Source organism: Vidua macroura, chromosome 4 (genome assembly GCF_024509145.1).
Source record: "Vidua macroura isolate BioBank_ID:100142 chromosome 4, ASM2450914v1, whole genome shotgun sequence".
In the NCBI taxonomy this organism is placed as follows: domain Eukaryota; kingdom Metazoa; phylum Chordata; class Aves; order Passeriformes; family Viduidae; genus Vidua; species Vidua macroura.
The window spans coordinates 63,181,175-63,205,773 of record NC_071574.1 but is presented as its reverse complement, the minus strand read 5'-3'; the positions used below and the strand labels follow the sequence as shown (position 1 = coordinate 63,205,773).

Below are 24,599 nucleotides of genomic sequence, written 5' to 3'. Positions count from 1 at the left end.
GCTGACATCTTGATAGTGCAACTCAGACATCTTAATATAGTGCCACGTTATTATTTCATTACGTCTGCTTCACAGGAATTCATTATTTATAAACACGTGTGCTTCTGGCTCAGTGAGTAGCTGGCAATTTATTCCCACATACAGAATCTCATTTTAAGATCTCAGTTTGGTACTGTTCTGGAACTTCAGACTCACCTTATATTTTATTTACTACCAATGTCATTCCGATACAACACAGAGAGTAAGGTGGTGGAGAGGTAACTGCTGTCACTGGTTGCAAACACAAGGGTGGTTATTTTGGCAACTGCCCCAGTACCATTCTGTGATATCTGTGATAATTGTGTGGTAAAGTAATTTTAATGTAAAAAAGTCATAACTCGATATGGAATTAGTAATAAAATTAGAGAAGTTCAAGTCTAGCTACTGTAACCCAGGCAAAGTAGCCCAGCCCTGAATTCCTAAGAGTTATATGACACCAGAAAAATAAAAGTAGAAATGCTTTTAACACAGAGATGTTTAGGGAGCTTTCATCACACAACAGTGAATCAGTAAAAAACAAAAGAGGGGTCATGACAGCATGTCATGTCAGGTTCTTAATATTCTGTGATACAAAAGAATTCCTATTTTTGAATTAATAGGAAAATGACATATTTCTATAAATTTGTAGAACATGATTGAAGGATAATTTCTCACTTAAAACATAAGCACTTCAAAATACATTACTGTAAATTGCAAGATTTCTTTTGTCTTCCAGAAGATATAACAGCTGTCAAAAGACAGCAGTTCAGATTGAAAATCAGCCTATAAAGTAGAATTCAAGTTAAAAAGTAAAAATTACTGTAGATTCTTAGGAGCTTAAATTCAGTTTTCAGGACTATACAATAGAACTTAATGGCATGAAATACAGAGCTGCACAGTAAGATTCACAAAAGCAGGTCTAATTTATGTGATTTTTTTCTAATTTTTTTTCATGAGATATCTATTTAGGACAACTTCAGAAGGGTTTCAACAACTAATAGCATAGCTGGCACAAGTAATTGTTCTTTTAGGTTTCACTCCAAGTTGGTATTTTACCTGCAAATCTTGGGATACTGTATTACCTTTGAACATGAAGCCAAAGGAAAACTTCACCAGGTTAAACAGCTGCTTGGATTTGTAGTTTTCTATAGTCTGGATTAGCATGTAAATCACTTCTGGCAACTGGATGGATAATGGCTTTTTTCAAAGTTTTTGTTTGTTTGTTTTTTGTTTGTTTGTTTGTTTCTTGTTGTTTTGTTTGGGTTGGTTTGTTTGTTTATTTGGGTTGGTTTGTTTTGTTGGGGTTTTTTGGAAGAGATAAAGGTTCTGCTTCATTCCCAGTGCAGAAGTTCTAGTTCCTCTCTCTCTCTTGCTGGATCCTCCATCATTGAGGTGCTTTTAAAATATGACCCCTCTTATATGGCAATGACCTAAAAAACTTTCAGACAAATAATCAAATAAAACTAATCATTTTATTGTCCCGGAAGACTATGACCACCCTGAAGTTGGAAACTACAGAAATATTAGAAACAATCCTTTTTTTCTTGCTTCAGCTGGACCTTTTTTAACTGAAGACACACTATATTGAATTTTTTATTTTCCTTTACATTTACAGTGCTCACTCTTTTTTTCTTTACAGGAAAAGATATTCCCTTACTGGAGGGATGATACATAAAGATATATTCCCTTATGTGAGGAGGATGCATTTCTGATAACTGGGATGGTTACAAATTCAATAGCTAGTGAAGATTTTGTTTTCCTGATACAGCTAATGCAATAGAGCAAGACAGAAAGATGTACTTAAGAAAAACATAGAGTTTAAATGCACATGGACAGTAAAATGCAAAGTTCTTCCATAACATTGTCCAAATAATAGTAGTGGAGAAATTTTAACAAACACTTGTATGCTAGAAAGTAAATTTGTCTTGCATAGCATTTTTCAAACTAAAAAAAAAAAAAAAAAAAACCAAAAAGAAAAGGTCTTAGAAGAATTCAGGATGACACTGAGGACATGAAGGAAGATCATCAGGTTTGCCAGGTGCCAATTGAATTCACAGTAATGACAGAAGTGGTGCAAAGTGCTGACAGGTCAAAGGCTGACTTTTCAGCCTTCTTTGCCGTAGCTGAACAAGCTGATTGCTTTCCAAAATGAAAATCAAGAGATGACTGCCCACTAGCCTGAGATTGGTAAAAAGAGGCTGAAAATTACAGTGCCCCAAAGAGTGTATCTGCCCTTTCTCAGGACAGAAAATTGTCCTGAAAGATTTGAGCTATTTATTCTGTGAGACTGGGTGCTCAGTTTAAATTATTTAGTATAAGTCTTCTTGGCAACTCTTCCTGGATGGTTTCACTTTGACTGTGAAGCCAACAATTTCACCACACTTTTGCTATCAACCCTTTCAAGGCCAGCTTCTCAGAGAAAGAGACAATGCTTTTCTGGAGAGCAAGGATAACATCAAATCCAACAGAATTCAGAATAAACTCTGCCAACCATTTTTGCCATGTACCACTCATGCACTGAACTGTGACCTCTTCCCAAGTAATGCTTATGTCATCTGTGTCATCCATGATACTGAACTACCTCCAAAAGCCATTGAAGCAGAGTTTTTTCTGGAAAAGCTTGGAGAAGGTCTTTTTTAGACAGTAGACCTTTTAAATGCTGATTACTCCCTTATTCAATGGTTGGAGTAATGGGATCTTACCAGAAGCAGACCGTGATTTTTCCACTGGTTCACAGGAGCTTTTAATCAAGCTTGTGGCAGGTGGCATTACCCTAAACAAGGGAAAATTCAAAGTCCATGGCCTGTTTCTCAGTGTTTCCTAAGATCTGGCGCCGTGAGGGCACTTCGAGCATTTGTGTAGTAACCTGGACCTTTAAGTTGTCTCTATGACTTGTAGGAAAATCTTCCAAGAACCTCTTGTGACCCTGGGGTTCTCACTGCAATGAATTATGAAAGGCTTTAGCAAGCATTCTCCTTTTGCACTGCCACCCAGCAGAAGGGTCAAACTGTCTTTTAGCAGCCTTCAAGCCCAAGGCAGTTTCCTCTTCATTACCTCCAATATGGATTGTACACCCACCACATTCAAGACAAGAGTTCTGTCTAATTTAGCTTTCAAAGCAACACTTATGCATAGTCACAGGGTTACTAATATCACTCAGAGATTGCCTTGAACTCATGATGATTATAATATGTGAAGACACTTCATTACTAGAACCAAAGTTGATAATCAACAATAAAACTCCAGAACAAATGACAGAAAGTGACAGCAGCATGGTACTGAAGTTACAAGTCACCCATTTTAAGGAATGACTAACTAGAGTAGGGGTGAAGGGTGGAATCTGATAGAGCAGTGTAAATTCATAAGTGGCACAGAGGAAGTGAACAGGGAAATGTATGTTTGCTATCTCTTCTATTACAAGAATGAGCAGGTATCAAGTAAAAATAGCAAACAGCAGGTTCAAAACAACAGCAGATAGTTCTTCACAGCAGACAGGTCAGCTGTGAAATTCCCTGCACAGGATGCTGTAGTTGTTTGAAGTGTGCATGGGTTCAAGCTACAACTGGACAAGACAACAGAAGAAAATCCACAGAAGATTCTTCTAAACCAAGAACACACATCTGGCTCTAGAAATCCCCTCAGCAAATACCCTCTGATGGTGGCTGTCAGGAATGGGATGTTACTTGTTTGGACTGTCTGATCCTGTGGCTGCTCAGATTGCAGGTCCACATTCTTCCTGATGGCAGTGATTATGTCCAGGGGTTCCCCATGCACAGAAGGTACTGCCATTCTTACACAGGGCCAAGGACCCTGATTCTCTATCAAAGTGTGATGTGTAAGCACTGCTTCAGAGCTCATCTCTCTTCAGTTTCAGGTGTAAGATGGGAAAGCTGTGTAGGTTTCATGCTTACAACTGTTAATTAAGTTATAACTTTTAGGCAACTGTGAGTGGAACAGAGCAGACTGATATTAATGCAAAGCGAGTCTTCACATCCCTATTTCCTCACGCTGTTACTGTAACCCCAAGCTGCCCTGAGCACAGTCTGAAATCAGCATCGGTGCAGCTGTGTTGTACAGCATGCTTATGCAACCACTCTGGCTGCTTTTGTATTTGTTAAAACAGATGTTTGATTTTTTTAAAAAAAAGATCCCATTAATTCTCACAGAAATAAAACAGATTTTCAGATGGATGAAATGCTGAATAAATCGGTATTTAATAAACAAATGGCTTTAATAGTAATAGTGTGCGCTTGTACTTTCAAATCCAATGGATCAGTGAAAGTTCACCTGATCCAGAAAGCACTGCTTTTCCCGGCTAAACGCCCAGACTTGCTGCCAACACCTTCCGTGCGGTGCAGCGGTGCCTGGGAGTCTGGGCTGCGCCGAGGAACAGCGCAACCATCCTCATCGTCACTGCCCGGGCGCTCCGGGGACACGCCGGAGCACCTGTGCACCTCAGTGCTTTGCTCGGGCATCGTAAGAGCCCCGCACAAGAGGGACAGGAAAATGCAGAGGAAGATCTCAGCCGCAGGGCGAGGGAGGCCGGGCGGAGCGGTGGCGGCCGGCAGGTGGGAGCGGGCTGCGGCTTCAGCCGAGACCTGGGGAGAAGTTTCTGCGGGGCGGGGGGGCTGCAGCAGCTCTGCTCGCAGAAGCGGCGGGGCCGGAGCCGCCCCCGCCCGCAGCAAGGCACGGAGGGGGATGTAGTCCGCGGGCGGCGGCGCGGGGCTGCCTACACTTCCCAAGGTGCCGCCGTGCCGTGCTGTGCCGTGCCGTGCCGAGCCGAGCCGTGCCGTGCCGGGACTGCGGGTGCCGGCACCTGGCGGCGGGGGCGGAGCGCGGCGCGGCCCCGCTGCGCGGCGGGCGGGGACGGAGCCGGAGCCGCCCGCGGGGGCGCGGTGACGGGCGGCGGCGGCAGCGGCGGCAGCGGCCCCTCCTGCGCGCCATGAGCACCGGCACAGGTAGGCGGGCGCGGGGGACGGCCGGGACCCCCGATGTTTCGGGGCATCTTTGCCGCTGCCCAGCTCGGGTCCGTCTCGTTGCCAGGCGGGCTGCGGGCAGCGGCGGCCGGATAAAAATTGCTCACCTAAAACCACCCGACAATACGAGAATCTGTGTGTGCGCCGGTCGCGGGGGGAGCTGCCGCAGCCTCGGGCGCTGCCGGAGCCGCGGGCGCTGTCGGGCGGGAGGGGCTGCGGATCCGCCGCGGTGCGGGCGGCGGGACCCTGCGCGGGGGCTCCGGCGGAGCCGCCCCCGCCCCGGGCGTCCCCCGGCCGGAGCCCGCAGGACGGGCTGGGCTGGGCTGGGCTGGGCTGGACCGGCCGCGGCCGGGCTGCCCTTGTCCATCCCCCGCTGGTACCCAGCGGCTCGGGCGTCTCGCCGCGGCCCCGCAGCCGAGGTGCGGTGAGGGCAGCATCAGCTGGTGCCCCGGCCCGCCCGGCATCCCGGGTGGGAGCACACAGCTTTTCAGACGGGGATATTTGGGTTAAAAGCCGGCCTTTTCTGCTGGCCGAGGTATTGTGGTGATAGAGAAGGTGGATATTAGGGATGTGCCACGGAGCCCAAGCTAGGATTGCTGCCCGGAGGAATCCAGTTGCCCACGGCAATACAAAAGTAATTTATCCTGTGATACATGCAGGGTTTGAGAACTGACTTGGAACTGTATTTTTTAGCGATTCAGCATTCATCTGCGTTGTGTGTCGGCGGAGGGTGGTTACTTCAGAGCACAGCTGATTGCAAAATATTACAGTCCTTAGGGCAAATGCAGCGTTGTGCACAGAGGAGAGGGGAGACTGTGGGAGGTGGTTGTGTATTTCGTTTGTGAGGGTAACTGTAGTGCTAAATATACGCTCTGCCACAACAACAGGGAGAGGCTGAATAGCTACAATTATGTGGTGACTCTCTATGTCAACATGCTTAATCATACCACATCCTCGCACCGAGCCAAACGGGAGCCTGGTGTGAACAGACGAGAAGCAGCTCCGGCTAAGGACAGTGAGTGACCTGGGGTCAGGCACCTGCTGCAGATTTCAGCTGAAAGCCTGGTCTGGCATTTCCTCATGTTTGTTAATGGTGTAAGTGCTTTCGTGTGTGCTGGTTGTCCACGTTCCCACATGGCCTGTGGGTGAAACTCGTACTGCCAGCATGCCAGTCCTCTCTGTGGAAGTGCCCAGGCCAAGGCAGGTGTGCAGGTGAGAGCAAGGCATGTGTTGCAGGGTGTTTGAACTACGATAGAAATCCCAAGTCTGTTTCCGGTCTTTAAAGAACATCGAGATAGTTAACAGGGATGGTAAATTTCCTTTGGCACTGGTGAAATGCTGGTACAGAATCCTTTCCTTGGTCGCCTGGCTGTAATTTTGAACTGAAGAACATGAAATACTGAGAAATGTTTAAGTTCTCTTGTGGTAGAACTGAGCCTGGTAGAGGAAATATTAGAGTCCAAATTTTTCTCTCTATAATATTTTATATGTCAATTAAATGGATTCCGAAGTTATAAACCCAGTAGAAAAGTTAGTGCAGAGGAGACTTGACACAATTCTATCTGAGTAATTGCTCCAAACACGGTGTAAATTAAATAGCAAAAAAGAACAGTGCCAAGATAAAAATAACATCCTGGGAAAAAAGAGACTGGAAAAAAAAAACCTGAGAGTTCTTAGGTCTCCTTTGAAAGAATAACTGGCAGTTTTAGGAGTTTTGGTTTTAAGTATAGGGTTAGCTTTGATCTTTCCAAATTTTGATTTTGTGTGTCTGTGTGGGCTATGTAAACAACCTGCAATCAATTCTCATGATAAATTAAATGTGAGAAGCCCATATCTACTCAGTGAAATCAATGGAAATTTTCCACTAACGTTGACAAGTCAAGTATTGTACAACAAATTCAGTGCCACAATTTGTTTAAAATTGCTGTTCCCAAAAGATTACCACCAAAATTACTATGGAAAGGTTTTAATTCAAAGTTTGCTGTTTACTCTAACAGAAATATATTTGTGGTTCTGCAAAGAAAAGAAGGGTGCAGTAGTGTGTTAAAATCAGCCCCACACAAGATCGAGTGAATTGCTGCATGGTATGGTAATTTAGGAGAAATCCCCAATATTTCTTTTACTCTTGAGATGGAGCAAATCACTGTGGATTTGCCTTATTACTCCAGAAACATTTGCTCAGTCTGTGTCCTCTCTTGCACCAAGGCAGCACATCATTCACTGTCTGTGTCAAGGGGGTTTCAGGCAGTGCTGTGGCACTGCTTTGTCACTTTAACCATAACATTTGACATTGGGTATAGAAATGCTTATATTTGATAAGCGTTATGTAGTTTGTAATGTATTGATATAGCTAATGCAGTTTAAAATGGTTCAATAGTACATGCATTGAGCCATTGTCCTGATGAATGGACTGCAGACTCAGGCTATAATTTTAAATCTAGAAAGCATATGGTCATCTGGTATAGTAAGACACAGTTCAGATGCATTATTACATATGTTGTAATTAGATTTTTCCACACATGATTTTCCTCGGCTGCCTTCTATATACTTACCATTGGTCTTGGCTGAAACTATTTCTAAGAAAGAGCCTATTCACTGCTTTTTATACCTGGGAGATTTGCATGAAATGGTTGTACTTTTAGGATACTAAAAGTACTTTTAAGAGTTTATAATATGATTTTTCAGCCTAATAATTAAGTTCTTTGCCATCTTGAAATAATAGCAAGAAGAACAGAATAGGTTAAATATTTGAGATTGTGAAAATGAGGTTCTCAATTTCCAGAAATAGGGTAACATGATGTCTATTATTTAAGTGCAAAAAGGGAATCACGGAGCTAATTACACACTAGGTGAGTTAGATTAAATTAGATTAAATTAAATGTCATGACACAAATTCACCCAGCTATTTAGTCTTTAAACTATTATATTAAAGGGGCAATTTGATTGCATGGATCAGAGAACAGCTAATGGAGTGTCACAGCCCAAATGGAGCAGGAATGTAGTGGCTCTGGTTACAAAAGAGGTTACTCAGGTTGGTCACACAGGGTCCAGCTCAGCTTGGAGATGATTAATTCCTTTTCAAAGTTCACGTGCAACTATGCTGATAAGAATCCTCCCTAGAGACAAAAGTTATGATTGTTTCAGACTGTGCTATATTTTATACTTAGATACAGCAGTTTTCTTTCAGCCCTTCCTTCTGAGCACTGGTGAAGGAGCTAGACAGGAGCACCAGGAAGTCAACTTGCTTTGGAGTTTGCCTGCTAATGAACGTGTTCACCTTATAAGATGCAATCCTACATGTTTCATTATTAAACAAAAGCAGAACTACTTCATTTCATTGCCATTTTAGCCAAGTTTCCCTGAAAAAAAAAGCCCAAACAACCTGTATTTCCTGATGGTATTTTCTTCTTCTGAGGTTGAATTGCAAAGATGCTGTTTGATTTCATAGACTGTAAAAAACAGGAAGCTGTATCTTGGGATTTGTTAAGGTTTTGGGGGATTCTGTACAGCTCTTAAGAAAATGGTTTCAGCTCGGTACATGTATCTTTTAAATGGCAGCATGTTCTTGGATGGTGGAAACACACAGCACAGTTAGGAGAGGGTGAAGTAGGTCAGAAGAGATTCTCAGGTGATGTCACATCAGCTGGTAACTCCTGACTGCAGGACATCCTGTTTCCTGGTGGCCTTCACATGCTGCAGCCCATCTCTGGAAAGGTGGCTAGTTCTGCTTAACAAAATCCAGATATTTGGCTTTCTGAGTGAGGTCGTTTTCTTGCTCACTTGCCTATTTTCAGTGCAGCACCTGTCCAGTGCTGAGCACCCTTCTGGGCTGGTATGGGCTGGTACCTGTTCACATCTGACTGCCCCTGCAGTATGATGTACAAGTAGTATGCTTTCAGTTTTGTTCTTCAGGACATTATTGCTTATGTACTTAATCACCAAGAGTTATCTTTGATCTAAAAACATAGAGGTCTAAGAAATGTAGAGAAAATTGAGAAATACAAGCATGGCTACTTTTATCTCTCTTCTGTGTGATGGGATGGCCAACATTCAAGGAGAAGTGAAGAAATCCTGATTTTAGTTTTGCTCGATTTGACAAACAATTCCCCTCTACACCGCACAAATTAAGGCTTTAGCAGTGGAAACTCCTCTCTCCTGATTGCTGTTAATTGTAAGCTCACTGCTGCATTTTCCAGTCCTGTGGGGGTTTGCTGGTGCCATTAACTCACCTTTGGACTTTGGGTTCTCCAACCAAGCACCCAGCACTCTCAATAATGAATTAAACATATTTGTGTTAAATGGGTTTGTGCTGCATGGGGCTGTTAGAAACAGAGCTCTGTAAGTGCCAGGATGAAAGGGGGCCCAGGCAGTAGAGCTGAGTCTCTGCACAAGCCCAGCATCAGACGGAGGGCAGTGCATGGGCCTTGGAGATTATTGGACAATTTGCTGGCTTCCTCTCTGCATTCTTAAATATAACCTTAAGGCAAACATTTCTGAAATTGTATTATTCCCTGTGTCAAGATCCATTAGCAGCGTGTCAAGGTCCATAACTGTTACTGTCTGAAACATTGGAATGTTTTTTTTTCACAGCTTATTAGTTGATGTTCGTGCTCTGAAATCTAGATGGAGTATTGTTTTGCATGAAGTGTGGTTACTTATTTTTCCATTTCAGATAAGGAATGTGAGATGAATAAAAACTTTGTTCAGTGAATATTTCAATAGCTTTAGGAGCCATTTTTTCCCCTTTCTCTTTAAAATCAAATCCTTCTACTGGCATTAGTCAAATTTATCATTAACTATGTTTTGAAGAATCTCCTGATCTTATAGGACAAGTTTCTTGATCTGTAGATGAAAGAAGACAAAGTCTAAATGCAGTTTGCTGTGAAAAATGCACATTCCTGAATTGCAGGAGATCACTAGTGATGGTTTGAAAATACTTCAATTGCTCTTAATTGCAGGTTGGTTTTTTCCTACTTAGAAACGGTTATTTTTAGGTGTAAGTAATGCTATCATTGTAAAACAGTAACAGATTGCAGTTGCTCCTCATGGTGGATATGAAGAACAAGTGTGTAATCTTGGTTGTTACTGCATAGTAGCTGCTCACAAATACAGCATCCAGTTCCTTGGGAAGTTTTCAAGTACCTCTTCTGTCAGTTCATTTCTAGCATGAGGCACTGTGATACTTCAGAGGAGGATGAAATGTGGTTCTTCCTCTTCCCTTTTGCCAAATTCATTTGTGCTTCAGTGGTAAAAAAATCCCTCACCTGTACTGGTTTATGGAGTGAAATGTCTGGGTATGGTATACAAAAGGGGAGCACTAAGCATTCAGTAGTTGTGTTCCTTCGAGTCTATTTCAGGCAGTGGCAAAGTAAGATTGAATTTCTGTCATACTGTTTGTATGGTAAAATTCATGGTGAAGTAAGAGTTAAAGTTTGAGGCATATCATGAAGAACAAGCCACAGAACCTGTTCTGCTTAAGTGTCAGGCAAGAGCTTTTGTCACTTTAAAAAATAGGTCATATACTTCCTTCTCCTCCTAAGTATATGACTTAGAGATTATATGACATAGAGTATATGACTTAGGGTAAAGGGAAATTCAGAAGTGATTCATAAGGCAGTTTACTAGTTGATGTCTAAATATATACCGAGATCTCCTATGCTGATCAACTTATTTTTTGACTTATTTTTATTGGCTTATTATTTGACTTATTTTTACTTCTGTCAAGAGAGTTTACTGAGGTATGTTTATAAATTCTAGATTGCTGTAAATTTTGCAGTTTAAAATAATGTGAATGCCCTAGAAGTCATGAGAAATACTTTTACAGTTTCCTATTTGTTTTTGTCTCTGTTACCTTCATTTGCTTTGCTCTGTTTATAAGTTCTTCCCCTTTCTTTTTCTGTTGGTGTTCTCGGTATTGCAAACTCAGCTGGAACCTGCAAGTCAAACAGGCTTTTTCTGCTCTTTACCTTGTAAGAGCCCACTGGGGATATTTGACTGACTTCACCTGGGAAGTTTGGCTTTATGGAGTCTTGTAGGGTCTGTGATGTTTCCTTTGGCTTTGCAATACCAGCAGCCTGAAGGCAATCACTTGGTTACAGTTTTAGATGCAACACAGATACAGAGGATCTAATCTTTAAGGTCACGTACACAATTGTGTACTGATACCAAAGGAAAGCATAGAAATGGCTGTGTTGCCACTGTTACCCTTGATGAGAGGAAGATGGGAATGGAGAAGGGTTTGCAGCCAAAGGCCTTAGCTGGGACACAAGGCAGTCAGGAACAGCTGGGGCTGCGTATGTCTGTGCCGTGGGTGTCTGGCACGGGCTCCGGCACCTCACCCCTGTGACTTGCACATATGCTCTCTGTTCTGCTGTCTGTTAACCTGGCTGCAAGTCAGGCTTGCCAATCTGGGGCTTTGCCTGTGCTCCGAGCCTCGGTTTGCTCTGCAGCTCCAGCCCTGCTCAGACTAAACTCAACCCTGTGCTCTGCCTCTGGCTTCAGGCAGTGACAGAAACGTTGCTGGGTGCAGGTGATGGGTAAACACTGGTGATAAGGGAGGAGAGTTGTTTTGCACTGACCTTTCCATGACTAATAGTGTAACTGAGCTATGATGTTCCCACCCACCTGGTCAACAGAGTGGACCTTCCAGGATTGGTGCTGTGAGCATGATGGGGAAGCTGCTGTGTGCTTCTCTTGAGAGTGTGGCAGGCAGGGAGAGGTGGTGGAGAGCTCTGCTCTTGATCCACCTGCAGAAGAGAAGACAAGACAGAGGGGAATTGAATTGTGTTTTTCAACACACCCCCCGCCCCCGATGGGAGGGTGAAGTGGAGATGAAGCCAAGCTCCTCTCACAAAGGCATAGAAAAAGGGCAAGAAGCAACAGCGAGAAGGGGTAGCAGGAGGAGTTCATGCTGGTTGTAAGGAAAAGTGAAATCCCAGGGATAGTGCTTGAACCCAGGAGGGAACCAAGGGCAGCAGAGGGGCATTGAAATCTCCAGCCTCTGAGATTTTCAAAATTTAATAGGCCAGGTTGCCCCAGCACTTACCAAACTGAAGATTGACCTGCAATCAGCTGGATCTCTGGGCATCTGGTCCAAAGTTTTCTGTGGGTATTTGAAACTGTCCTTAACCATGACTGCAGAGCATCTGTTGTGTTGCTACAGAGATCCACAGGCAGATTAATCTTGAATGTTTCGTGTGGCCATTTACCAACCAATCTTCCTGGACATGTTTTGATGGCTCATTCCTGCCTTGGAAAATTGGAGAAAAATTAGTGGCAGCTGCATGTATGAACATTGGTAAGCTGTCCTGAACCAGACCCCGTGGAGAAATGTGTCACAAATCTGTTGAACAATTGCCTAAAGATGCAGACCTGTCCTGGGGGTTATGTATGTGCAGCTGCAGAGCCCCTTGACTGGGACGTGGAATTCGGTGTGAAAATCTGTCTTCTCCACTGCTGAGACTTTGAGAAGTTTTAAGTATCGTCACCCATCACTGCGAACTGCAGTGTTTTATCTCTCTGAAACCAGGGCATTTATTTGTGTGCCTTTTTACAGAATTAGGTGCAATGATTTCAGCATCTTTGTTCTAACAGCCACAGGTTTTCATGGTACCAAACTAAGGTAACAAGCATCTCAACAGATTGCCTTAATGTGTTGTCAGTGAGAGCACAACCAAAGCTTTGCTAGCAGCTTTTCTAGCATCTTCTGTCTGTATGAGCCATGAGACCTGTAGTAATGAAAAAACACAATTGTGTTTATCGTGTGAAACAAGATTGTGTTTCAATTTGCTGACATTTATTGTCATTATTTCAGATCATTAGACTGTACCAGCTTGGATTGAGTGCTTGTAGCCCAGTAGCTTGTTTCCAGCTGTGCCCATTGGCTTGACCTGGGAACTAACGGTGACAGGGGCTGTGTCCATCTTGGTCTTGTATATTTTTCAAGATGGTACTAAGGGATCATCACCTCAGATTTTAGCTTCTTTTTGGTAGTGTGGCCTAAATTTCATTAAATGCATAAAGCCAGCTTAACAAAGTTCTATTTATATCTTAATAGAGCTACCCACTGACACTGCTGCAGATTTGCTTGTCTATATTATTAACAGGATTTGACCTAAGACTAAAACCTAGGTTGTGCTGGGAACCCTTAACTTCCATTACTGCAAAACTTTGGGGTTAAATCATTTTTCTGGTCTGAAGTCATATGATACATTTTCATAAAAACTGCTGAAGCGATAGGCACATTTTGCATTTCTTTCCATAGATCTATAATTTTAACTTGTGATATGCCTGAGTTTTTTCCCAAGGTCAAAGCTGACTTTTGATGGGAACAACTCAGGCTGTGTCCTGTGAAGTTTATGAGATTGATGTTAGGGGAGTGCTGCCAGCTCTGAGGAAATGCACGGCTGAGCTTTCTGTGTCTTGTCTCTGAAGCACATAAGGTCTACATAGATCTAGAAGCGTGCCATACTCATGCCTATTTTAGACAGCAGCAAACAGCACGAGCTGCAAATTTAAGTTGGCAGAAGAAGCCTGGCTGTTAAGCTGAAGCTGTCAGAAACTGCTACAGTGTTGGTTGGATGCTTGATTTACCTGTCCTGCTAAGAATTAGAAAGGCGAAGCTTCTCAGGCCCTTTCTAAATACAAGGGTAAATAGTATTTTTGGAAATATGTAGAAATCCTGTATATTGGAGGTAGTCCCAGTTTCCATCCTAGTAATTTTGCTATCATACATGTGTTTTGTATGGTCAGTAATTATGTATTTATTACAGTGATGATGCTTTCAGTACAGCTGTTTGTACCGTGGGCATCAAAAAGCACAAATATTTCAGTTCTGCACTCCATCTTTAATTCTAGTTACTTGCATAAACTATTTTTGAGACACTGCCTAAGTAATGGGTCAAATTCAGTTGCTAAACAATCCTCTTTTCTGTGTAAGTGGTTGTTTTTGCTCATATATCCTAATACAGAGTTGCTTGCAAATGCAGAAGTGTTTTCTTTCAAGACAAGAAAAGCTATTGAACATATAATTTCTCCTGATAGTCCATTTCTGTGTTAGTTACACTGAGTGCTTAGAAGTGCTGTACTGGTTTACATTTTTGTAATAAAGAAATAATTTTCTTTTTTCCCTAGGTGAACCTGAATCTATTTTAAGGAGTTTCATGTCTGTTGTTGCTTAGAGAGACCTTAGCAGTGGGTAAACAACAAACCTTGACATTTTAAAGGAAGATTCCTACCCTTAGCTTCCCTTGTGGATCTGGAAGGCAGATCATGTCTCTTGTGCTGGAAGGCAAAGGACTGAAATATAGATAGCCCCTGTGAATTTTCTAGTGAAATCATTGTAACTGTGCTGTGGAAAAAAAAAAATTACATGGGCATTATTTCCATTGCACAGATATTATGGTACCATGAAGAATTAACACTTACTAAAGAACCAGATTGGTCACAGGCTACCTGGCATTTCACCTTGGCAGCTCTGGGTGGCACTGGAGCAGTGGGGAGGGAGCACTTTGGGTGGGCAGTAGGAGCTGCACATCCACAAAGCCATTGGACAAAATGGCTTAAAGAAATCACAGACAAATAAACAAATCATCCTACATGTTCCACTCCTTCCTGTCTCTAGGCTGCTTCCAACATGGCTCTTGAATCTCACTGTCAGTGTTAAAATCTCTTTTCATCAATTTATTTTAACTTTTTATTGCATACGTCTTTGTAAGCATCCTGAAATGGTATGGCTTAAAGAAAGCAATAATGCAATAAATGACTGGAAAACTTTTAAATACAAATAATGTAATTATTATGATAATTGCTGTTATATGAATATTCCCTGTATTTTTTCCTGACTGCAGTTTATATAGTTTGTAAACTATTGGGAGGAGATGTTGTCTCTGGCTTTGTGTCATAGGTAAACAGCTGTACTATTTTTAATCCCAAACTAAAAGATAAAATCTTATCTTTGGAAAATTTTCCCATATTTTGCAGGAACCCCTTCCTTTTTTGGTAGAATGTATGACATTTATGTTCTCTGATGTCCGAGTTTCTTTTTGGTAGAATTTCATTATGGTGTGTTCATGCTCATATTTTTGTAAATATGTTTAGCTTTCTAATAGTATTTTTTGTCAATTGACTGCAAAACTCTCACAGGGGAAGGGGATTTGCTTGTGCACACAGAACTGAGAGGAGATTTGTGACTTGTGTTGGGTAGGATTAGTCAAAAGAAGAAGAGTCTGGAATATCAAAGTCTGAATTAAATGTTGCTTTTTACATGTGTAAGACTTAATACATTTTGGGTTATTTTTGGCATTGGCATGAGTGGCTGACATTTTCCTATAGATGTAAGAAAGGAAAATGAAAGGTTAATTTGTTTACCATCTTCCCCTAAGTTTTGAAAATAATATCTGGTCTTTAGCTTGTCCAGCAGCTCAACAAGGGAGGGAAGAGTTGGGCTTGAGAAAACCAACTGCAACAAAGCCAGTTTCCTGGTGCTAACTCCATGCCCCTGGCAGCCTAAATATTCCTGCCCTTCATTTTTGTTTCTTTCTGGATCACATCCATGAGGAGATTTCATTTCAAAAAGAAACCAAGATTGCAGCTGATGTCACCCATCAGATAAAACTTCACATGTAAAATACTTTAAAAGAAAAAATCCTTAGGACCTTACCCTGGAATTTATTTTTTTAATTTTTTTTTTTTTTATTTTTACATGGTAGGAAAAGGCAGCATGTGCTGGCACCCAAGCCGTGAGCGTGCAGCCCCACCAAGGAATCTGTGCAGCCCACAGTGACGCCTGTCCCAGCAGACTCCTGCCAGCAGCTGTCACTGTCACTTGCCAGTTCTTTAAAGCTCTTTAAAGGTGGCATAACGTGGCAAAGAGATAACGTGCAGCTTTTTCCTCTAGAGGCAGGCTTAAGTTAATATTCCCCCAAAGGCCATTGTTATGGATAAGCGCAGCTTTATGGATAAAGTGGAAAAGCTCTGGGTTTCTCTGTGCTCACCCATCTCCCTTTCCCAGCTGGGTAGAGAAGCTGGGGTTTGAGGCAACTTTCCAATTTTTCAATTTCTGCAGCTTTCATCAGTTACAATCACATGGATTTAATAGGTAATTTAGAAAATATTTGTGCTCTCTTCCAGGTCACACTGATAGCACATGTCAGCTTTTGTGTCCTCCAGTGGCCTGAAAGCTGAGTTGTTGGGGTGAAGATTATTTCAGCTCTGAGGGCTGGTACTGAGTCAAGCTTCTTTACTGAGTATGATTGTCTAGATAAAGGGAACCTGCTCCAGGCCACACATGGCACTCCAAAAGATATTGAGACAACTGAGTCCATCTTAAAAATATCTGACCAAAGGGCACTCTGTTGATTGTGTCCTGTTGCTGTGTGTTTGGAAGCATCAGATTCCTGTGTTTCATTTCTTTGTCAGCAGGTTTTGATCATGTAATCATCCCAGAACTGTCACTGCTGGTATAAGTTAATTGTTGGGGGAAAATCATATGCATGATGAGAACTATTCCAAGGAGAGGTGGAGACAGGCCACATTGGGGGTGCCTGCCGGGGAGCAGCACAGGGTGGTTATGAAGAACTGTTGCTGAACACACACTCCTTGCAGCTTTTTTGTTGTTAGAAGCCTTTTGACACCTCTGGCCTGTGTTCCAGAGTGTCTCACAGTGGGTTGTGCCTGCACCTGCGTGCAATGGGCCATTGCAGTCTCAGTGAGGAGTGGCTGTCTGCCCACCATCAAGTCAGATGAGCTTGCTGTACAGAAAAATGCAGACGAGTGTTTCTGTGCAGGAATTCCTCAATGCCATGCAGCATTATCCTTTAGCTGGGTTTACAAGCACAGAAGCATGTTTTAAGAGCTGTATTTTTAAAAGTGCACTCCACAATTTTGATTTTACATTAGAGTTTAAGTTCATGAGGGTTCTTTGCAGAGCTGTTGACATGACCCCACTGCTGAAGCAGCAGCCAGCCCTGCAGTGCCTGTAGGAGAGGCCTGCCATAGTGCAATGCCTAACCCAAATCAACAAGGTAAGGCACTGGCAAACTAAATGTCTTATTTGTGCCCAAAGCCTCAAGAAACCAGACGTGCTAATGCGAGGGGTGCTGATTTATCAAAGGGCTGCAGCTACATGCAAGAGGATTATTTTTACTAATACATGCTTAGAGTTTGTCAGGCTAATAAGGCTCTGCAACATCTCTTGTGAATGCACAGAAAAGTTCAGTAGACTTCATATTGCTCCTTCAGTTTCAAATGTACAACGTTCATCTTTACAGCTTGGAATTCCTCATTTGTACTGCTCATTATAATGTTTTAAAAATTATTCTGAAACTGATTCCTTAAAAGTTTTTGAGATGAAGAATCTTCAAGTTCAAGACTAGCTGTACTGTCATGTATAATCCCATTGAATCATAAGGAACTATGTATTCATATAAGAAATAAAACTTCATTCTGTAGTTACTAAAATCTATTCTTACCTTAGAATTAAAATTTTGAAGAATATCTTTTGAAAAATTTTGATTCAAATAAGAATATTTAGATTTCAGATTTTAATACTGTTACTCAGAGACCCATTGCAAATATAGCTTTGGTCAGCTTTCTTAGGCAGACACAGAAATTAAGCTATTATGCCCTAAGGTTAAACCCCTAGAGCCCCTTCATTTATGAATTATTGTGCTGCAGATTGTTAACAGAACATATTATACTGGAAGTTTTATCTGCATCTGTCTTATATAATTTAATGCAAATAAATTGTAGATAAAATATCCTAGGACATTAAATGTTTATTTGTGATAATAATTCTGTTTATTCAGCTTGAGGAAACTGGAGGTGAAGTTAAGAGTAAGTACACTTAAAAGGAAGCAAGAAAACAGGTTTTAATTATGATTTAAAGTAAAATAAGCAAATAAGTCTGAAATAAAATGATTAAAGATTGCTGTAGTGGTACATTAACATACTAAACTATTTAGAGTGTGACACATTTTCCACATCAGAATTAAACAAATAGCAGCTTAATACGTTAAGTCATTTCAGCGACATCTGCTCTGTCAGTTGCCTACGGGCTGGAAAATGAAGTATTATAGCTAAAGATCCAAAGATGGATCCAGCAGCTCAGGATTTGCTCTGAGTGCTGGAGGGCATGGGGCCAATTCTGGGTCCCTTGGCACCAGCCATGTTGGTGAGATGCCTTTGGCCCCTGCCTTGGTTTGGTACAAGGTGCTCAGCTGTGGGCGTTGTTGCCACTGTCCTATTTCCCCACCACAGCCATAAAATCAGTGAGTGGGACAAAGAGGCCACTTCTGCTGTTTCCAAGAGGATTTTCACTTGCTGTGGGAGTATTTTTTATTTATTTGTTTATTTTTTTTTCCCCTTAATGTTTTTTCCTTTCCTTGGGGCTACCTACATTGGTGAGTGAAACTGCCCTGTCAGCCCTTCCCAACACCGTGGGAATGTCACTTCAAACCTCACGTGTTGGTGTTCTCTCTCCAAAGCAAGGTATTATATTGTATCTCCAGGACTTTAAATAAATAAGTACATATATTTTCTGGTTTTTAAAAAATACTCTAGTATCATCAATTTAGAATATACAAGCAGAAACCAAAACCTTATGCACATTCCTGAGATCTATAAATTAGTCCATGTACGCGCACAAGAACATTAAGGGACAAATCAGGAGTAGTGGCATCCATAATCATAAGATGGAACAGAAATTGGAGCCTCTTTTCTACCATTTGCATTTAGTTTATGTTGTTCATACTGGAAAGGGATGAGAAGAATTTCTAGAATGCTAAAAACTTCTAACCTTTTTCTGCAACTATGACAACTAGAACCAAATTAATCTAATAAGAAAAACTAAAGAACAGATTGCTGTACAGTCACATATCTCTGAGGGATGGTACTTAATTTAAAACAACAAGTATTTCAAGGCTGTGATAGAACTTTGAGGGCTTAACAATACTTCTTATGTTGCAGTCAAAACTCCCAGAGCTCCCATATGGAAGAGTCAGCCAAAATTCACAGTGCAGCCAGATTAGCAGTGTTAATCACATTGCCTGTTCTTTAAATTGCAAGGAACCTGGGCAGGGTGTAGAGGCTGGAAACTGGATATCTGTGCAGTAATGCCTGTGATCCTGAGGATATATTGTTAGGTGGGATTGGTGTTTATTGTCTCAATAAAATCTCTACTTCTAAGGCAAATTGCAATGTCAAATGTGTAACTTTGTAAGCTGCCTTGGTTTCTCTGTATGTTTGTTCTGTGCATAGATTTAAAAACTATTTGGCTGCTCTACTTGTGCTGTGAATTTTTGGTGGTGGATCACTGATGTCACTGTGTATCTTGTATTTGGTTTGTAGGGTCAGTCCTCAGTTCAGGCTGCTGCAAATCCATGTATTGTTGTGACTGGTAACACTGTGGGACAATAAAGTAATTATGACATTTATATCTAAAAGAAAGGCATTTATTTAGCCATTTAAGCATGAGTATAATATTAGTTTCTATTATTTTAGAATCCAGTGGTCTAAAGCTACAGATGAGAAATGTTGACATACCCCTCAGGGCATTCCAAGTTCCTTTATGGCAGATCCTGATAGAAGAATTTTGGTTTGTTACTTACGATACATGATGCTATGATGGAAGGTGGCTGTGTAAAAAAAAAACCTGGATGGACAAAATGCTATGAGTTAAAGGTGTTCAGCAGCAGTGAAGAGTGGATCAGCTTTCAGATGATACAAAATATGGGTTTGGAAGGCTAATTTTAATCACCCTGCTTTAAATTTGTGTCCTCACTCACCTGTGATGGTGTTCATGTTAGAGAGGGATTTTAGAGAGACCTGCTTTGCTCATGCGAGGGTCCTGGCACTGGAGGAAGTGGAGCAGGGCTGTGGACAGAGGATGGGCAGAGGCTGGATGCACAAGGAGGGTCTGCAGGAGCCAGGCTCCTTTGGGAGGCTGAGGGAGAGCATCAGTGTCTTCATGTCCCACTGCTGGGCTGGAGAGAGGATGGACCCAGGCTCTGCTCAGAGTGGCAAAAGGACAGGACTCAACTCCATGGCAGCTTGCACCATGGCAAGTTCTGATTAAGTAGGAGAGAAAACAAAATTCCTGAGAAGATTGTAAAGCACTGGAGCAGGGAAAGTGGCAGCCTTACATCCTTGGAGGTTTGAGTTTTGGACGGGATGAGGCCCTGGGCAACCTGATCTGGTGGGATCTCTGCTGAGGAGGAGGCTGGACTAAATGACCTCCAGAGGTGCCTTCCAACCTAAATGATTCTGGTTCTAAATATAGCGTGTGGGAGTGCTAAACTTGACTTTGGCATGATTAAAATTACATTTAAAGCTAAAGCAGGAGAGCAAGACAATGCTTCTGGGGCCCTTGTGCAGCACTTCCAAAAAACACTGGCTCAGATACATTTCCAGGGGAAGCTCAGTTATTCTGAAGCACAGTGTTACACCAGAGTTACATGGTGATTTTAAAACCATAGCTATGCCTCAGAGTGTGTGTGGTGCTTACATGTGCTTTGTAAGAGGTCAGATTTATTTCTACAGGTCACAAACTGAACAGCTGAATGGATTTGAGGCTCCTAACCCCCATTCTGTGACAGATAATTAAAAGATCTAATCTCTTGTACAGTTGACCTGAGAATAAATTTCTAATAGTCTGTGGATTTGCTGCACAGCAGAGTATACAGCTTCTCGTTATAATTTAATATGTTGTTAGTACAGCTAGAACAATTTTGAGATGTCTTGATTTAAAGTTGAATCTTGGGACTGTTATTTTCTTTTTGAACATAAAAAATACAAGAAATTCCTAGCTAGGAGAGGTATAATCTCAGTATTATAAAACTGTCTGTAAAATGATAGCAAAAGATACTGAGAAAAAGGAGTTTTTATTTAAAGATAGACCAATTTCAAGTTTAAAAAAAAACAAACTTTATTTTATTACATTTTCTAATTATGTCCATACCTAATCATACAACCAATAAATGGATTGATATGTGCCAAAGTTGAGGTTTAGCATATAAGTATTAAGGCTTTTGAGTAGGTCTAAATGTGTTTGAAAGGTTTTGGTGCAGTGCTTTAAATAAAATAAATTAAATCTTACTGTGTGAGTAGAATAATAAACTTTAAAGTGATTGTTATAATTCTACCTTTGTACAAATCTAATCTCACTGGTTGAAAAGAGAACGTACAAAATGAATGGAGAACTCCATCTCAGTAGTTGCAGAGGGATGAGTTTATTTTCTGTCTTTTTCCAGTTTCTGGTAATTATTAACACACCAAATGTGAAAGTAGGAAATCTGTCAGTCTGCTGGAGCGTGTTTGGGGACTGCTGCTGTTGTGCTGGAGAGTTGGACACTTAGGCTGCCAGTCTGGAGGACAAAAAGATGACTCCCAGCAATTTTCCTTTATCCTTTCCTGATGCTAAGTGGAACTCACAGCTGAAATTAACCTAATCAATTTTTAAATAAGTGTTGATTACACCTGTATGGATATAACCACCCTAGCAGACTGTCAGTAACAGGGCTGAAGGCAGGAATTATGTGGCAGATTTGATCTGCAATTGGAAAGAAAGTTCAATAGAGGTTTAAAAGAAGCAAATTGTGAAGTGCAGCAGAAAATAATCTTGAACTAGAGGTTCAGGGATTCTGCTGCTTTCTGAAGAGCCATACTGAATGGCCTTGTGTTAGTGGTGTATTTCTAAATCAAGATAATATTATTGCTGTGTGTATAGAAAACCTCCATGACACTGTCTTGCAAAAGAATATTTATTAAAATAATCCTATATTTTTAGATGGCAATTGTAGAATGACACAGTATTACTCATTTTTTTCCAAATGGTTAGCTAGTCTTTGGGGCACTTTTTATTATTTTCGTTAAGAGGAAGAATTGACAGCAGGTATTCCTTGCAAAATTACATTTTCTCAAGAAAATAATATTAAGAAAGGCCTATTTTGTATGAATGGCAGGGCCCAAGATCAGGCAGAGTTCATCCTGCTATTTCTCCACTCTTAGAGAATCTGTTGTTGTTCTCTTACTATTGAAAACAGTAGTTGGTGGGGTTTGCATTTCCCCTAGTCCTTTTCTTTCCTCAGGACCACATCTGTGTTGATCAGCAGTTCCCAGGTATTTGTATGCAGGGGTTTTCTGTTGTTTTACAAATATTCCCCTAAAAGAGGTAGATTTGTTCTCTTCTCTTTGTTTTTCTTCTTCTTTCTTTCTTTTTGACTTAGTCTACATTAAAGATACAATTTGCACATTTATTTACTATTTGGTTCTATCCTGACTTGCATAATCAGCATCTGGAAGTAAGAGTTTGTAACATTTTGAAAACAATCAGAAAGAGAATTTCTTCTTCTAATGCCTAATTCAAAAGCTGGAGATTAATGATGTTTCATTTTTATTATGCAATACCACATATTGCTAATTTTTGCCCAAGAGAAATGCTTAAACCATTAAATATTATATCTGCTTTGAATAAAATATATTTGCAGATTGTTTCATACACAGTATTCTCACTGAGTGATTTTGTTGGGGAGTTACTAACTCTTCTGATAAAATTTGCTTGCTATTGGCAGTAGCATTTCAGCAACCTCTAGCAAACCTCTGAAGTGTTACCTGATCTATTTGTAGAAAGCTCATGTTTCCATAGAGGGAAGAACTGAAAACTTGTTCTTTTGAAGATTACAGCTGCCATTGGAAAAGATGCCATGTTAGTCTTACTCACAGTGCTGTGGAAATATGAAGGTGCCTGAAAGCATTGCTGTGATCAACTCAGTGGTGCAATGCAAGGCATTAAAACCTGTCTGCCCTGGGCTCTAGCAGGGTGTCAGACAGGGAACCTGTGACATGATGGGGGCCATCAAGCTTGCATGGCTTGGAGCATAAGTGGAAGTTGTTGTTCTGCGCCAGACTGAAATTCAGAGTTTTCAACTCTGTTTCAGCTCAGCTTTGGAAGAAAATGGAGATAGCAGAATTTCTAATGCTTAGTGATACAGCAAATCCTACTAACAGAGTCACTTAAAGAGTTGGGATTGATTTGTGATTGACAGCATGAAAAATGTTGTCAGAATGACTGAGTCTGGAAGCTAGGTCAAATTAAGGATTTCTGCAAGTAATGGTGGCTAATTCAGAGTTTTCTGCTTTTGGCATCTAAGGTCTCATTGGTTGGGTGAGCTAGTTGGTTGTCAGTAGAGAGAAGCATTTCCATTTCACATTTTCCACAGCCCCAGTGACAGTTGTAGCTAAAATTATTACGGTGGTAAGGATTGGATTGCATTAAGGAATTGTTCCTAGTTCTCTGCTTATTTAACATGTTAGCTTTTACTATGTCCTTTTCCTAAGTCTTATGTAAGAAACTCTATTGCTGAGAAAATTCAATTGCATCCTATAATTTTTTACACCCTGAGGAACCCAACAGTCTTTTCAAGGAGTTGCATATTGTGCTTTGAATATGAAATTAATACTTACTGATTCCAGCTCGATCAGTGTAATTTTATTAGGATATGTTTTCCTTAGGTACCTCACTCAGTGCTACAATCACATCTGTATTTTAAGAGAGCACACAAAAAGCAAAATAACTTTTTGAAATTCAGGCCTGTTTCTACAGAAACACTTACAAAATGAAGGAGTTTAAAAGTCCAGATAATGATAGTGCTTAGCAGTGCAGAAAAACAAGTCACACAGGAGAGAATGCTGATTTCATTCATTACAAAGCAGGATTGTCCTTCTTTAATTCAGTGAGAGCAGGGCTGTCACTCCAAATGATAAAGTGGGATGTGACAGAAAGGGTATTTACCATCTGAGTCATCATTTACTTCAGGAGTATTTGGACTGACTCTTTGTTTATCTTCTGTTTTGGAAATAAACGCTGCAAATGTGCTGTGATAGCATGGATCACTTGTTCTTTCTGTGTGTTGCATTAAACTAAAGTTGGGCTTCTCTTTAATTAAAATGGTTATTTTTCTGTGGTGCTCTGGGAGTAGAGCAGTGCCAGACTCTGCTCTGATGCTCCTTTGATACATGGTCAGCAGTGGGGAAGGGTGAACAGAGCTCCCAGGTGTCACAGCCCTGGGAAACAGTAAGGGAGACTCACTTCCTCCAGCAACACGGTGGAAGGAATGTTTGAAGAAACTCTGTGCCCAGAAGAAGGGAGATGTCCAGGAGAAGGATTGAAGTTGGGAAAATGAGATGCTAAGGGCAGTGAGGAAGGAGCATTTGTGGGAAAATAGAGCTAAATTAGAAGTAAATGGTTGCAAGTAGATTGGGCATTGGGTATTGTCCTGCTCTCGATGAGCCCAAGTGCCTCATGGCCATAGCTTGTCCTCTGTTCTTAAACTGTGTGGGGGTTTGGTGGGGCTGCATGTACTTGTTGGGCTCCTGGCTGGCTGTGTGTGGACACATCCCTGCACCCCACAGTCCCCCAGTTTTGACTGTGCATAATTTGTCCTGCTTCTACATAAAGCCAGCTGCCCGTATGTGAGTGACCATCCAGTGTGGGGTAGTGGAAGGGAGCCTGAAGTGCCTGAGGTGGGAGGGCTGTGAGTGCAAACAGCCTCAGAGCTGGGCAGGCAGCAGAGGGGATGTGCTGGAACATGTCATGGCACGAGCTGTGTC

At 41.5% G+C, this 24,599-nt stretch overlaps 1 protein-coding gene across 1 annotated transcript in view; it reads left to right on the top strand.

Moving 5' to 3' along the window:
* The first annotated feature begins 4,913 nt into the window (after positions 1-4,913).
* ABLIM2 (actin binding LIM protein family member 2) overlaps positions 4,914-24,599 on the top strand; it is a 127,763-nt gene continuing 108,077 nt past the window's right edge. Inside the window, exon 1 of the mRNA XM_053975986.1 lies at positions 4,914-4,976. Coding sequence (XP_053831961.1) covers positions 4,961-4,976 — 16 coding nt within the window. The 5' untranslated portion in view covers positions 4,914-4,960. The remainder of the gene's footprint in view (positions 4,977-24,599) is intronic.